This window comes from Engraulis encrasicolus, unplaced genomic scaffold, assembly GCF_034702125.1.
Source record: "Engraulis encrasicolus isolate BLACKSEA-1 unplaced genomic scaffold, IST_EnEncr_1.0 scaffold_26_np1212, whole genome shotgun sequence".
NCBI lineage: Eukaryota > Metazoa > Chordata > Actinopteri > Clupeiformes > Engraulidae > Engraulis > Engraulis encrasicolus.
In genome coordinates, this window is record NW_026945555.1 from 957,514 (window position 1) to 972,513 (window position 15,000).

Here is a 15,000-nt window from a genome sequence, read left to right on the forward strand (position 1 = left end):
GATGTGGGCCCCAAACATTTGTGAAAATGTCAGCTGGGACCCATGTTGGGAACTCATTATCTACGTGTTTAACTGGGCGTCAGTTCAACAGTTATCGCAAACACAACTAGAATCATTATCTTCATGTTTGCCTGTGCGTCATGGCAAACTAGCATGTCAGTTATCACAAACCTACATGCTGCTTTTCCAGGGCCCTCTCAAACAGATGAGGACATGTAATTGCATTTAGTTTGAATGAAGTATAAAATTAGTTTAGTTTTTGTTATCAATATATACATCATGTGGATTACACTAAATTTTCTCTCCTCTTCCATTGGCAGGACTGGAGTCTGTGTGTGATTTATCATCCTCTCTCTCTCCCCCTCTCTCTCTCTCTCTCTCCCTCTCTCTCTCTCTCCCTCTCTCTCTCTCTCCCTCTATCTCTCTCTCTCTCTCTCTCTCTCTCTTTCTCTCTCTCTCTCTCTCTGCAGGGCTGGACTCTGTGTGTGATGCTACTCGGGATGCTAGTGTGTGTTATGGGGCTCTGGGAGGACCTGTGATGCTGCAGCTGAACAGCTCAGGGTATACACTGGAGTTTAAGAATGAAAAAGGCAGGGTTTTTGCTATTAGAACCAGAAAACTGCTCGCTCCTCCATCACCCCTGAACTGGCAGGTTGTAGCTGATAACGGGACCCTGATCATCAACCCTGCTGAGCGAAACGACTCAGGAATATACACAGTAGAGATTATTGGCAATGATGGAAGAACAGGCAAGCACATAGTCAGCCTGATGATTGAAGGTAAATGTTCTAGTCCCTCTACCCCTGATGTGGTTGTTGTTGGTTCTAAACCAGTGTTTTTCAAACTTTTTCAGACCGAGGATCACTTTGCCCGCAAATATGTTCAGGGACCACCTGTCAACTGAATTGACAGTTGACGGGTGCTAATTTTACATGACTAATTTTGATGCAGATCTCTTACTTCTTATTCACATTATAAGTCTGTGTTAGTGGTTGAAATAAGACTTCAGCTATGTTTAGCTTTGTAATTATGTTATAATGTAAATAAAGACTACAGCTACATTGTCTTGGAAAGGTAGAAATCCTCTCACGGACCACCTGAGCTCTGTCGAGGACCACCAGTGGTCCTCGGACCACACTTTGAGAATCACTGNTCTAAACCCAAGATCTAGTGACAGGCCATATCCCAACACTCTCTGTCTCTCTTCCACACATTTACTGTCGCTGGTCACTGTTAGTATCCATTAGTGAAGTCATCATCGCACGCACGCACGCTCTCTCACTCACTCACTCACACTCACACACACACACACACACACACACACACACACACACACACCACACACACAAACACACACACACACACACACACACACACACACACACACACACACACACACACACACACACACACACACACACACACACTCACACACACTCACACACACACACACACACACACACACACACACACACACACACACACACACACACACACACACACACACACACACACACACACACACACACACACACACACACACACACACACACACACACCACTTCATCTCTCTTCATCTCATTAAGCAGCTGTGACTGATGTATATGGACACACAGAAACATATCTAGAAGACATACAGTAGGTAGATGAAGGCAGTGTTGTGCTCAGGCAGGGAAGCTGACAGAGGGGGACAAATGAGTCAGTTGTCCCAGGCCCAGGAATAGAAGGGCCCAGTGGAGTCCTCATTACATTGTATTTATTGGGTTTGGGGGCCCATTGAAATTACTTCGTCCCAGGGCCCAGCCAAAGCCGTCATCGGCCCAGTTCCTTATAAGATAAGATAATTTCAACATGCAGTTGTAATGCTCAATCTACCCTGGACTTGTCAGTATGTGATTTTTTTTTTCTCACTTGATCAAGGAATGTTTCCAGTGAATTAAAAGTATACTTAAAGGGACACTGTGTGAGATTTTTAGTTTTTTATTTCCAGAATTCATGCTGCCCATTCACTAATGTTACCTTTTGCATGAATACTTACCACCACCATCAAATTCTAATTAATCATTATGACTGGAAAAATTGCACTTTTCATACATGAAAAGGGGGATCTTCTCCATGGTCCGCCATTTTGAATTTCCAAAAATAGCCATTTTTAGCTGCAAAAATGACTGTACTTGGACCATACTAGAAAATATTTGTTTATTACTTAGTAAACTTTCATGTAAAGATCAAATTTGGCAATAGGCAGCCCAGTTTCAATGAGCAGCATAGTTGCAGTACCTTTTTTGACCATTTCCTGCACAGTGTCCCTTTAAGACAAGTCATTATAAATGAATAAAGACATCCGTACTTAGCTTTTGATTGTCCTCAGAATGTGAATGTCCAATCAATAGGCTCCTCATTGAAGGTGGTAGTTTTAAATATCTGAAGCACACTAATGGGTCAAAGACGTCCAACATGACACTGTCCTTCAGTGCTAACAGATGCTTTTGCTTACTGTAACTATGGAAAACATGAAATTTCAAGTGAATGCATGAAAGCCAAGCCAAAAAAATAATTTAAAAAAAAAAATCATGTTTTTCACAGTTACAGTCAGCAAAAGTATCCGTTGCACTGAAGGACAATTTCATGTTGGACGTCTTTGACACTAATTTGTGTGAAAAAAGCTTAAAATCCCTTATTTTATGGGATAACGCCTATGTGTTTCATTTGCAAACCAGAATTCATCCGGGCATGACTAACTAACTAACTAACTAAATAAATAAAGACATTTTTACTTCAAGGAGGTCATCCTTTTCAACATAATGCATGAGGACGTTTTAGAGTCTATCTGATCCTTCTGTCACTATCATCCCCTCCCCTTTTCCAGCTCCTGTGTCTAATCTGGACCTGTCAATCAGCTGTTCAGCCAATGGGGAGAGGAGGGTGAGCTGCTCGTCCAATGGGGACAGTCCTGAGTTCAGCTGGTCTCTGGATGGACGGGCTCTGAGTGGAGCTGATGCTGATCTCAGTGCAGGTAACCAGACTGTCCTGCTGAAGGGGAACGTGATTGGACAACTCAGCTGCACCGTCTCAAACCACGTCAGCACAGCCAACATCACCAAACTCACACGCTGCCCAGGTTAGTTACTGTGACATCATGGGTTGGTGCACTTCACTGACAAATGTGATGCAACCGCTACAGTAGGCCTATATTCTATTGTCAGCTAGTTGTCAAGGTTACTGTGACATTCCATTTCCACTTGATAGACTAATCTACAGGGGTTGGAAAAAATATCTGAGACACCTGTCATTTTAATGTGGGAAGTTTAATAGCTCAAGTGGACCAGCCTGTTGGCCAATCTTCATTACTTGCACATTGCACCAGAAAAGTGAAGTGTGAAGCTTCAATATGCCTTTGGCTAAGCCCCGCCATCTTTAGATACAGTTGCTAGGTCGGACAGATAAACTTTCAATGTTGAGATATCAACGTGATTTATGCAGTGACTGCAAATTGCAGCAGTTATTCACTCCTAATAAATTAAAAAACGCCATTCATAGTATTGTGAATATAAGTATTTATTTTCTGAACTGTCATGCGATGCATCACAGCTGTTAAGCTGTTATGGGCTCTATTCTCACATGTGTATCGGTAACCAGCACCATGGTAAGCTGAGCTTGCATATCTTTTGAGCCCTGACTCAAACTTGCTAGACGAAAACGAAATCACACAACGTGATGGCTGTAGTCATCTTCAAAGCTACCACAGCAATGTATAACATTAACGTTTGGCGTTTATATCTTCAGCCTAGCCTAACAAAATCACGTCCATCAGCTGCTAGTCAAAACACTCCTGCCGTGACTGATAGTTAACTTTGCTAGCTGTGTTTCTTCATTAATTAGGTCAGAAATCCAAAATCCTACTCTGAAACAGGTTTGTGGTTTGCTTACAACCTTACTGAAAAGTGACACGAATGAGATGGTGGCATGATCGGAGCACACAAAGTATGTCTTTGATCCGTGTGCTTTCTAGTCGAGTGTGAGGCTACAGAGACCCTTCAAGGCAGACTATCCAGCTGCTACAGCATTAGACCGGTTTTAGGGAAAAGGGAAAGAGATTACCTAGCGGGGAAACTAACACATGTGTCACGAATACCCCAGGCACAATTTCCAATCATATTTTAATAATAATATGACCGTAATATCTCGCTAAAACCGACTTGAAAACATACGATTTTTGCATTGAGTTCAACGGAGGGCTGTTAAACTGTCCGAGTTCTTCCCTTTGCTGCGCTGTGATAGGTCAAATAGCACTTTAGGGCGGGCCTTGGCCAAAGGCAATTGGCAGGGTAAGAGCACAGTTTTGCTCAAAATTTTGCAATGCACACAACATTATGGGTGATGTATCAGAGTTCAAAAAGGAGTTTGGTGGGCGTGTAACTGTTGCATCTTTGACCGAGACAGCAAGTCTTTGTGATGTATCAAGAGCCACGGTATCCAAGGTAATGTCTGCATACCACCAAGAAGGATGAACCACATCCAACAGGATTAACTGTGGATGCAAGAGCAAGCTGTCTGAAAAGGGATGTTTGGGTGACCGGCCCTGTGTATAGACCCTGTGGAGCTCTCCGGTGGAAACAGGAGAGTTGAGGTGCACATTTATCTCTACCGTGATTTTGAGGTATTGTGGGGTTTTTTGATACATTCTGGGTTGGCACCCAAACATCCCTTTCAGAGTATTCAGACAGCTTCCTCTTGCATCCAGAGTTAGTCCTGTAGGATGTGGTTCATCTCCCTCAGATGAATGTGAGCTTTATTAGCCTCAGAGACGACAAAAAAGAAAAGGGCGGACATTAGTTATTTCGCCATTGCAACAGTAATACAGTGCAGCCAGAAGGGTGATATTTATCACGCATATTTCTACACATTTCTAACATCAAACACCTTGTATTGCATGGGACACAAACAACCGTCATGTTCCCAAACCATTTCAATCTTGCCAGGCTGTTCCATTTTGCAAATCATTCCATATGGTAGAGATGCATTTTGAAGACAAACTAAAGGCTACTCTCGCTATATGCGGTAGACTAGAGTATGCTTGCTCGTGTCTGCAAACATGTAGCGCTTGCCGCGTCTTGTAAAAAGCTTAGCAAAAGGAATTTCAAGTTGTGACTCCTCTGGCATTCTGAGAATAACAGTCAGGTGTATTTTGTGGGTAGCGTTCTATCGTGCGCAACTTCTCCCAGGATTAAAAAAAAATAGTTAAAGGAGCCGCTCCCTTTTTTTAAATCAGTGAAAGAATGACTCTCTCTCTCTCTCTCTCTCTCTCTCTCTCTCTCTCTCTCTCTCTCTCTCTCCCTCTCTCTCTCTCTCCTCTCTCTCTCTCTCTCTCTCTCCTCTCTCTCTCTCTCTCTCTCTCTCTCTCTCTCTCTCTCTCTCTCTCTCTCTCTCTCTCTCTCTCTCTCTTGTTGAAGCAATCTTGTTAAAATGTTTGATAGATTTATCTGTATTTTGCATGCACCACTTAGACTAGTACTGTTTATTTTGGGAAAAGGATATGCCCTGGTCCAATGTGCCACCTGGCTCAAGAAACCCTCTTCCCGCCCCTCATTATATAGTTTTTGGTCAGACATTTTTGCCACTTTGTCAGAAGTACTGGGTGAAAAAATTGAACCCAATGCACTTAGTGCGATATTTGGGATCCCCCCCCCTCCTTAGGGACACATATTCTTTGGCTCCCTTTGCAAAACCTAAGAAAGATGTTCTTGCTTTTGCCACTCTACTGGCAAGACGACTGATTGTTTTGAACTGGAAATCTTCTGTACCACCTTCACATACCCGTTGGATCATGGACATCCTCTATTTTCTCAAACTGGAAAAAATCAGACTGTCAATGATGGGTAGAAGTGGAATGTTTATGCGTCTTTGGGGACCATTCCTTGAGTATGTCAATAAGTCTGATACCTCACTTATTCCTGACCCCAACACTTAAGTGGGGCAGGCTGAGCATGGTTAATATGTTTTGTTTGGCTGTGGCTATGTCTATTTAATTATGTCTTGTATCTTGCATTTGCTGTATGATGAGTAGGTTTTTTTTTGTTTGTTTGTTTTTTTTTTTGTTGTTGTTTGTTTTTTGTGTGTTTGTCTGTTTTTGTTTGCATTTGTGGGGGTTGATTATTCTTTGAAACAAAAAAGAAAACTGTACATTTTTGTGAAATATTGTCTGAGATAATTTTGCTTAATAAACAAAGTTTGGAAAAAAAAAAAAAAAAGAAACCCTCTTCCCCAGACTTAGGCCATTATTTTTGAAGCACGTTGGCTATTCTGAATGAGCCATTTTAAGATAGATCAGGCGAAGCTCAGACGAAACCTTCCCTCTGCCTATTAAAACCTAAATATCTCAGCCTGTGAAGCACATGAAAACATGTAATACGTTTCATTCAAAAGCTAGGAACCTCATCTTGAATAACTATAGAAAGCTCTAACTAATCTATTCTTAATAAAAAAAAGCTTAAAGGGACACTGTGTGAGATTTTTAGCTGTTTATTTCCAGAATTCATGCTGCCCATTCACTAATGTTACCTTTTTCATGAATATTTAACACAACCATCCAATTCTAAGTATTCATTATGACTGGAAAAACTGCACTTTTCATACATGAAAAGGGGGATCTTCTCTATGGTCCGCCATTTTGAATTTCCAAAAATAGCCATTTTTAGCTGCGAACATGATTGTACTTGGACCATAGTATTTGTTTATTACTTAGTAAACTTTCATGTAAAGATCAAATTTGGCAATAGGCAGCCCAGTTTCAATGAGCATCATAGTTGCAGTACCTTTTTTGACCATTTCCTGCACAGTGTCCCTTTAAATCTCTGAATGTCATTCCAGGTGCCAAAGGTCAAACAACATATTCACAGCATCAGGCTAAAATGAGTTTAATGCAAACAAGATGATGGAAATACTCACAATTCATTGGTCTTGATAGAATTTGAAATGTTTTAGATAGATGGGCAGATTAACTGGGAATGGGAATTGTTGTGCAAACATCGCAGTTTAGAGAGGTGAGTTCAAGGGTAGTCCAAAGGTTGCAGCCCAAAGGTTACCAGTTTGACTCCCGACCCGCCAGGTTGGTGGAGGGAGTAATTAACCAGTGCTCCCCCACATCCTCCTCCATGACTGAGGTACCCTGAGCATGGTACTCTACTGTCCCCCATCCTCCTCCATGACTGAGGTACCCTGAGCATGGTACTCTACTGTCCCCCATCCTCCTCCATGACTGAGGTACCCTGAGCATGGTATTCTACTGTCCCCCATCCTCCTCCATGACTGAGGTGCCCTGAGCATGGTACTCTACTGTCCCCCATCCTCAACCATGACTGAGGTGCCCTGAGCATGGTACTGTCCCCCATGCTCTCCATGACGGAGGTACCCTAAGCATGGTACTCTACTGTCCCCTATCCTCCCCCATGACTGAGGTGCCCTGAGCATGGTACTCTACTGTTCCCTATCCTCCTCCATGACTGAGGTACCCTGAGCATGGTATTCTACTGTCCCACATCCTCCTCCATGACTGAGGTACCCTGATCATGGTACCTTCCCACTGCACTGCTCCCCTGGGGTGATGTGTGGGGGCTTTGCCCTTGTACGGGTACTTTCAATAATGTCAATCTCTACTATGGTAATTCACTGCTACATTGACCATTTCCCAATGTCAAGTGTATGAGCCTGGGTAGGGCGAGAAACACCCAGTGATTGGATGCTCCGCGGAGTTCACCAAAGAGTATCCATTGTGTAATGACTGACTGGTAGTATGCAATGTATGTTGATTAATGAGGTTTTTTTTTGTCTGTTGGTGTTGCATATGAAATGTTGGAAATGCTTTGGCACTGTTACATTTGACAATCAATAATAATACGACTGTGGACTTGCATTATAATAATAAGATAATAAGACTGTGGACTTGCTGCATTGGAGTCAAGACAAAACATCTGCAAATGTAAAACCACTGCAGTTGTTGGAGTATTATAGTCAGTTGATCACACACACACACACACACACACACACACACACACACACACACACACACACACACACACACACGGCAGTTATTGGAGTATTATAATCAGTTGATCACACACACACACACACACACACACACACACACACACACACACACACACACACACACACACACACACACACACACACACACACACACACACACACACACACACACACACACACACACACACACGGCAGTTATTGGAGTATTATAATCAGCTGATCACATACATACACATCTCAGTAAAGAACTCAGTTGGAGCGCTTTATTCAGTTTCACATTTTAGCTACTGTATGTGTAATCTAATGTAAGGTGATGAAATGTAAGACCCTTGTGATAAGATATCTGGGGGCGTATTACAGAAACTTCCTATCTTGAGAATCTTATCTTATCTGTCTAGTTACCACGGCAACGGCACTTTAGGACCGTATTTGAAAGTGTATTACTGAACAGTGTTTGCTAAGTTGGTTTGCGCATCCTATCTCAACTTAAAGGGGTATGCCACTATTTTGGGGCTTAAGAATCGTTGGCCAGGGTTTATAAAGGTGGTAAAGTGTCTTATTGGTCATGTAAGCATGTCGCTAAGCTAGTGAAAGTCAATGGATCCGTGTAGCATTGTAGCATGCTACACGGATCCATTGACTTTCACTAGCTTAGCGACATATTCCCTCTTTTAACTTGTCTTAAAGCAAGACAACGCTTAACATGAAAAATAAGACACTTTACCCATTTTTTTATAAACCCTGGCCAACGATTTTAACTGTATTAAGCCCCAAAATAGTGGCATACCCCTTTAAGAAAGGGGTATTACAGAAGCATCCTAACTACGAAAAATCCTAAATAATTGGTCCTAACTTTAGGACAGCCACCCAGCTGTCCTAATTCCAGTGATCCATTGATTGTTAGCCAAAATTTAGCTGGTGTTAACTATTTAGGCCTACCCACGCTCAGCTCGTTGGTGCAGCCAGAGCTACAGTGAAGTCTATTTCATCCGGGAAAACAATTGTGAATGGATGAAATTTTAATTAAATTAGGCTATATTGACTGACCCAAATGATGTGTGAAGTGAAGATTTGATGATAAATATAGGCCTACCCGACTTAGATGTGAAGTCCGATATCAACTTCCCTAATTGACAGCTGACCAACTGGGTCAAGCCAAGTCGGTTATATTGTCATTTATTTGTAGGTCTAACTAACATGCGCTGGTCATACAAAGACATTTCATGAAATTATGTTTCTTAACTGCTGTGCGTGCATTCGCTTGGAAAAACAAAGCATTGGGATGAAAATATTGAAAATAGGATGGCCTTTATTGGGACTGAAACTAACAAAATGGATTTGGTCAATTCAACATGAGGTGCAGGCAACGAGAGTGAGAAACTCCCGGAGGCGTCCTCCTCATTTCGTCCACAGATGTTGCTGTTAGAAATCCGTTCGTTGGAACGTCACTAATAAGTGCGTTATTTAAAAGTCTACCACATCAATGAGACTACAAAGTTTGGCAAAATCTTTACGTCCTCTTCTTCTCTGGTTTAGTATCATGCAGAGATGCAGCAGCAGTCAAACTTGTGTGTTCTAGCTTGCGTGTCGCACTACTGTTGATAGGTAGTGGTGCGTTTGTTGTCAGGTAACAGACATAGAACGTAGATTGTCGATGTTTAGATCGCTACTTTAGGATTCCTAACTCAAGATAAGATAGGATTTCCAAAGATAAGATAAGAATCCTAAATGAAGTTAGGATTTTTTTCTGAAATACCGAACTGGAAAAAATCTCAAAAGTCAAAAGTTAAGAACGAAGCGAAGTTTTCTGGAATACGCTCCCTGGTTTGCAATGGCGTCCGTGATCAGTCATGTGTTAAAGGAGGTCGAGTTTGGTTCCAGGTGTCTCCAGCACTCTGTGTGTGTCTGTGTGTGTCTGTGTGTGTGTGTGTGTGTGTGTGTGTGTGTGTGTGTGTGTGTGTGTGTGTGTGTGCGTGCGTGCGTGCGTGCGTGCGTGTGTGCGCGCATATGCATGTGTGTGTGTGTGTGTGTGTGTTTGCGTGCGTGTGTGTGTGTCTGTGTGTGTGGGTATGTGTGTGTGTGTGTGTTTCTAGGTGAGTCCACTACAGTGTGTGTGTCTACTGCTAATCCTCCTGCCTCCACTTCTCCCCCAGCGACAAGTGAGTCATACAAGTGTAAATATCAATTTCATATTATTATTATTATTATTATTATTATTATTATTATTATTATTATTATTATTATTATTATTATTATTATTATTATTATAATTAATATTATTATGTACTCTGTAACATAAGCTGACTGGAGGAACCAAAAGACTCATAGTCTATATGTGCATGCATGTGTGTGTGTGTGTGTGTGTGTGTGTGTGTGTGTGTGTGTGTGTGTGTGTGTGTGTGTGTGTGTGTGTGTGTGTGTGTGTGTGTGTGTGTGTGTGTGTGTGTGTGTGTGTGTGTGTGTAGACACGGTGGCTATAGTGACGTCTTCCCTGGTCATGATGTTGGTGATTCTGTGCTTGGCAATGGTGTACATCTGGAAGAGGAAACAAAACAAGACTCACACACCAGGTAAGGCTGCTGTACTGTGACGTGTGTGTGTGTGTGTGTGTGTGTGTGTGTGTGTGTGTGTGTGTGTGTGTGTGTGTGTGTGTGTGTGTGTGTGTGTGTGTGTGTGTGTGTGTGTGTGTGTGTGTGTGTGTGTGTGTGTGAGTCATGTATGGTCAGGTTTGTGCCCGAGTTTGTGTTGAGGTTGAGTCAAAAGTTTCTTAAATTATGGTCAGACTTAGCTCCAGTTGTGGCTGTCGATAAGGTCTACCAAAGATTCCAAGGCACACTGCTGGTAAAGTTAAAAAGCCTTTAATTAAACGGGCTGACGCGTTGCGACTACTGTCTTCTTCAGAGCCTAAACACTGACTAATTCCCAAGTCCCTATAACAGGGAGAAGGCTCAGGTAATAGACTCCACCTATCAGTCAGTTACTGGTGCACCATGTCACACATAAAAACATCACACACAAGTTAAAAACAATTATACTTCTTATGAGGACTAAAGTAATCACTTCATAAGGGCTACAAAGAACAGTTCATCTCAAGGTATTAAGTTAAGCATAGAAGAGAAATTAAGCTTTACTTTTAGGTCAAACTATGTCTCCCTCTTGTGGTCATTTTGTAAATATTTCTTAATCAAGCATGTAAAAGTAAACATTAGATCACCTACTACTGTAGGGGGCCTATATTAATTGCTCTGAAGAAGACGTACAATCTTATAATTACAATGATCACATTTAAAATGTCTTTATAAAAAGGGGGTGTAGTCCAAGTCTTCATTAAGTCCTGGCCTTGTGAGGGCTTTTAATGTATATATCCAGTAGGTCTCCCTCTGTAATAATTTTTTAAGTTTGTCCCCTCCCCTTTTGGATAGCTCAATTGTCTCTATTCCCATTGCCCGTAGTGACTCTGGGTTGCATCCATGGTGTTGCTTGTAATGCTTCGCCATTGGGTAATCCTCATTTCCTGTACGAATTGCATATTTGTGCTCTGCTACCCTCTGTTGTAGTTTTCTTTTCGTCCTTCCAATGTAGAAATGTCCACATGGGCAGTACAGGTAATACACCACATAAGTGGTGTTGCAGTTGATGTATCCTTCGATGTAGTGGGTTTTTTGCGCATGCACATCTGTAAATGTATTGGTTTGCTGCATAGTAGTGCAGTGGTTGCATCTCCCACATTTAAAGAACCCTTGCGGTCTCCTTTCAAGCCATGTGTTCTTTTTGTCCCCGGGGAGATAACTGTGGACAAGCTTATCTCCGATGGTTGGTGCTCTTTTGAAGCTCACGACTGGTGCAGTGGGGAATATTTCTTTTAGTGCAGGATCACATTCAATCATTTCCCAGTTATTGTTTATAATTTTCTTCAGTTCGTTTGCTCTGGTATTGTATTGTGTCACAAGGTACACATGTTGTTCTCCTGGTGTTTTTTGTTTGTGTTGTAGGAGGTCTTGTCTTTTCAGAGATTTTGTTTTGTTGTATGCTTCATTTATGACTTGAGATTTGTACCCTCTGTTTTTGAATCGCAACTTCATTTCCTCTGCTTTTGTCTCAAAATCTGACTCCTGGTCACATATTCTTTTCAGTCGTTGGAACTGCCCATACGGTATGTTTTTCTTAAGTGATGGAGGATGAAAACTGTCTGCCCGGAGCAGTGTGTTGCGGTCAGTTGGTTTCCGAAAGACTGTGGTGTTAATGCGTCCATCCTTATCCTTCTGTATTGTGAGGTCCAGGAAGTCAATTTGAGTCAGGTCATATTGTATACTCAATTTTAAGTTTTTGTTGGTGTTATTTAGGTATCTGTGAAATGAAGTGAGTTCTTGTTCAGTACCAGAGAAGAGGAACACTAAGTCATCAATATAGCGGCCATAGAAGGTGATCATGTTCCTGTAAGGATTGTCGTGTGAATAAACAAAGTGTTCTTCCCATAGGCCCATGAATAGATTGGCTAGGCTTGGTGCATAACATGCTCCCATTGCTGTTCCTTTTATTTGTTGGTACAAGTCATTTTGAAATAGAAAGACATTGTTTTCAAGTGTCCATTTAGTTAGTGTGAGCAGGAACTCTGTGGGTGGTGTACTAGATGCTGGGCGTGTGCTCAGATAATGGGACAGAGCATTGAGGCCTTCTTCATGGTCTATGTTAGTATACAAAGCCTCCACGTCCATTGTGACGAGGTAGCAATGTTCAATGTTGTTCAGAAGGGCCAACTTGTTAAGTACATGCGTTGTGTCCTGGATAAATGATGGTAGGTTGGAAACATAGGGTTGAATGAAGTGGTCTATGAATTTTGATATGGGTTCTGTGAGAGATCCATTGCCAGATATTATGGGTCTCCCTGGAGGATTATGCAGGTCTTTGTGCACTTTTGGTAGCATATAGAAGCAGGGTAGTACAGGATTAGGGCAGAATAGATAATCATGCTCTGCTTTGCTTATCCAGGCATTGTCCATAGCATCTCTCAAAATCTTCTTCAAGTCAGTTTTCATTTGTTCCATAGGGTTAGTCTTCAAGCTTTTATAAAATGCAGTGTTGTCAAGTTGGCGGTGGGCTTCTTGTAAGTATTTTGTTTTTTGCCACACTACCACCGATCCCCCTTTATCGGCACGCTTAATAACTATGTTTTCATTCTTTGCCAGACCATCTAGTGCTATTCTTTCCTTCTTTGTTAAATTGTGTTTGATGGAGTCCTCTTTGTTACTAAACAGTTTTTCAATATCAGCATCCGTTTTTCTGCAAAAAGTTGCTAGAACAGGGTTGTTGCTGAGAGGACAGAAATATGACTTGGGGCGGAAAGAAGTTTTATAGTCACTGGTATTGGCAGCAGTTGAGGTGCCTGGGTTCTGATTATACCAAAGTTTCAAGTGCAAACTGCGATAAAATCTGAAGAGGTCTACTTTGGTGTTAAAGCAGTTGGCATAGTTGGTAGGTGCAAATGTTAAGCCTTTTGACAATACTGCAACACAGCCATCAGTCAATGGGGTGTCTGAAATGTTGATTACTACCTGGGGTTCTTGTTGCTCCTGAGGATCGATCTGGGAGTGTAGCCTTGATTTCCTTTTGCCCCTCCTTGTTTTCTTCTTCCTTTTTGGGGGGGTTCTTGTGGTTCTGCTATGTAATCTTTGGTAGACCTTATCGACAGCCACAACTGGAGCTAAGTCTGACCATAATTTAAGACAATTTTTTCTCCTTGAGCCAAAGAGCACCTGCTAAAGAGACAAAAGTGAAGCAGCACTCCTCCATGATCAACATTCCCCAGTGAACAGTTGATTTTTTTAGCATATGAGGTTGAGTCAAATTGACAAATACATGTATAATATATGCGCACAATATAGTTGTTGAATTCAACAATCTAGTGTGTATGTACACTGACAGAAATGAACGATCCAGCGTGTACTGTAATGTATGTACTCTGACTGATGGTGTTTCAGATCTGCGCTCTTTTCAAACACCAAGCAGGTAGCATGTGATACACGTTTAAATGTACAGTTTCTCAGTTTCTCAGAGTCCATTTCCAACTTTTAAACTCCACAAATGAAGCTCAATACTAATCTACAAAACATAATCATACAGCCACTTAAGCAAAATTATGCCTTATATACAGACACCACTAAATTAATGTCATACGTCTATCAAAACACAATCTTGAGACAGTACTTGAGAGCTGGCTGTTTGATAACCAAACAAGCCATTCTTACAAATGCGTCGAGCACTGCAAAAAGAAACTGAAGGAGGGGGACAAAAACACCCTGGCCAATTCAGAACACAGAAAATCTGGAGACACAAAATCTGTGTCTGTTTCACTTATTTTGCCAAATTTCCATCCTAGAGTTACGGAGGTGCTTTTTATCTGTTCCCACAGCACTGTGTTAAAGGAACAGTCCACCCTGATTTTCACATATTTGCAGTTTTTACAAGTATTAGGCAAGGCAAGGTAAGGCAATTTATTTCGATAGCTCATGTCATATATGGAAGCAATTCATTGTGCTGTACAAATTAAATACCAAAGACGTGCAAGAACAGAACAACAAGAGAAAAAAAGAGAGAAAACAAAAAGCACAAGAGCAAAAGCAGCGCAAGCCATGCTGTAAAAGGAAATAAAAGCAAAGGCAGATTAAAAACAAGACAAAAAAGGCAGGAATAGAAGCAGGTGATAGAACAGAATAATCGATAAAAAATGGCTAAAAACCTACACAAGTATCTATAAAAAGGCATCTGCATTACGCATGAGTGTGCATGTTTTTTTCTTGTCAGTGTATTCAGTATTTAGATTTATTTGTATTAGAATTATTAGCCTAGGTTAGTAGGTCTATAGTCACTGGAAGTAAATTGTATTCCTACCATTAGCATTAGTGTTGCAATAGGTCGTGTCCGTTTCACAGAACTCTGTGACATCATATTGGAACA

At 41.5% G+C, this 15,000-nt stretch overlaps 1 protein-coding gene across 1 annotated transcript in view; it reads left to right on the forward strand.

Annotated features, from left to right (window-relative positions):
• LOC134442924 (carcinoembryonic antigen-related cell adhesion molecule 2-like) overlaps positions 1–15,000 on the forward strand; it is a gene marked incomplete at its 3' end in the record, with an annotated part of 26,180 nt that overhangs the window by 4,084 nt on the left and 7,096 nt on the right. The window contains exons 2-5 of the mRNA XM_063192886.1: positions 471–779; positions 2,870–3,121; positions 10,140–10,220; positions 10,512–10,616. Coding sequence (XP_063048956.1) covers positions 471–779; positions 2,870–3,121; positions 10,140–10,220; positions 10,512–10,616 — 747 coding nt within the window. The remainder of the gene's footprint in view (positions 1–470; positions 780–2,869; positions 3,122–10,139; positions 10,221–10,511; positions 10,617–15,000) is intronic.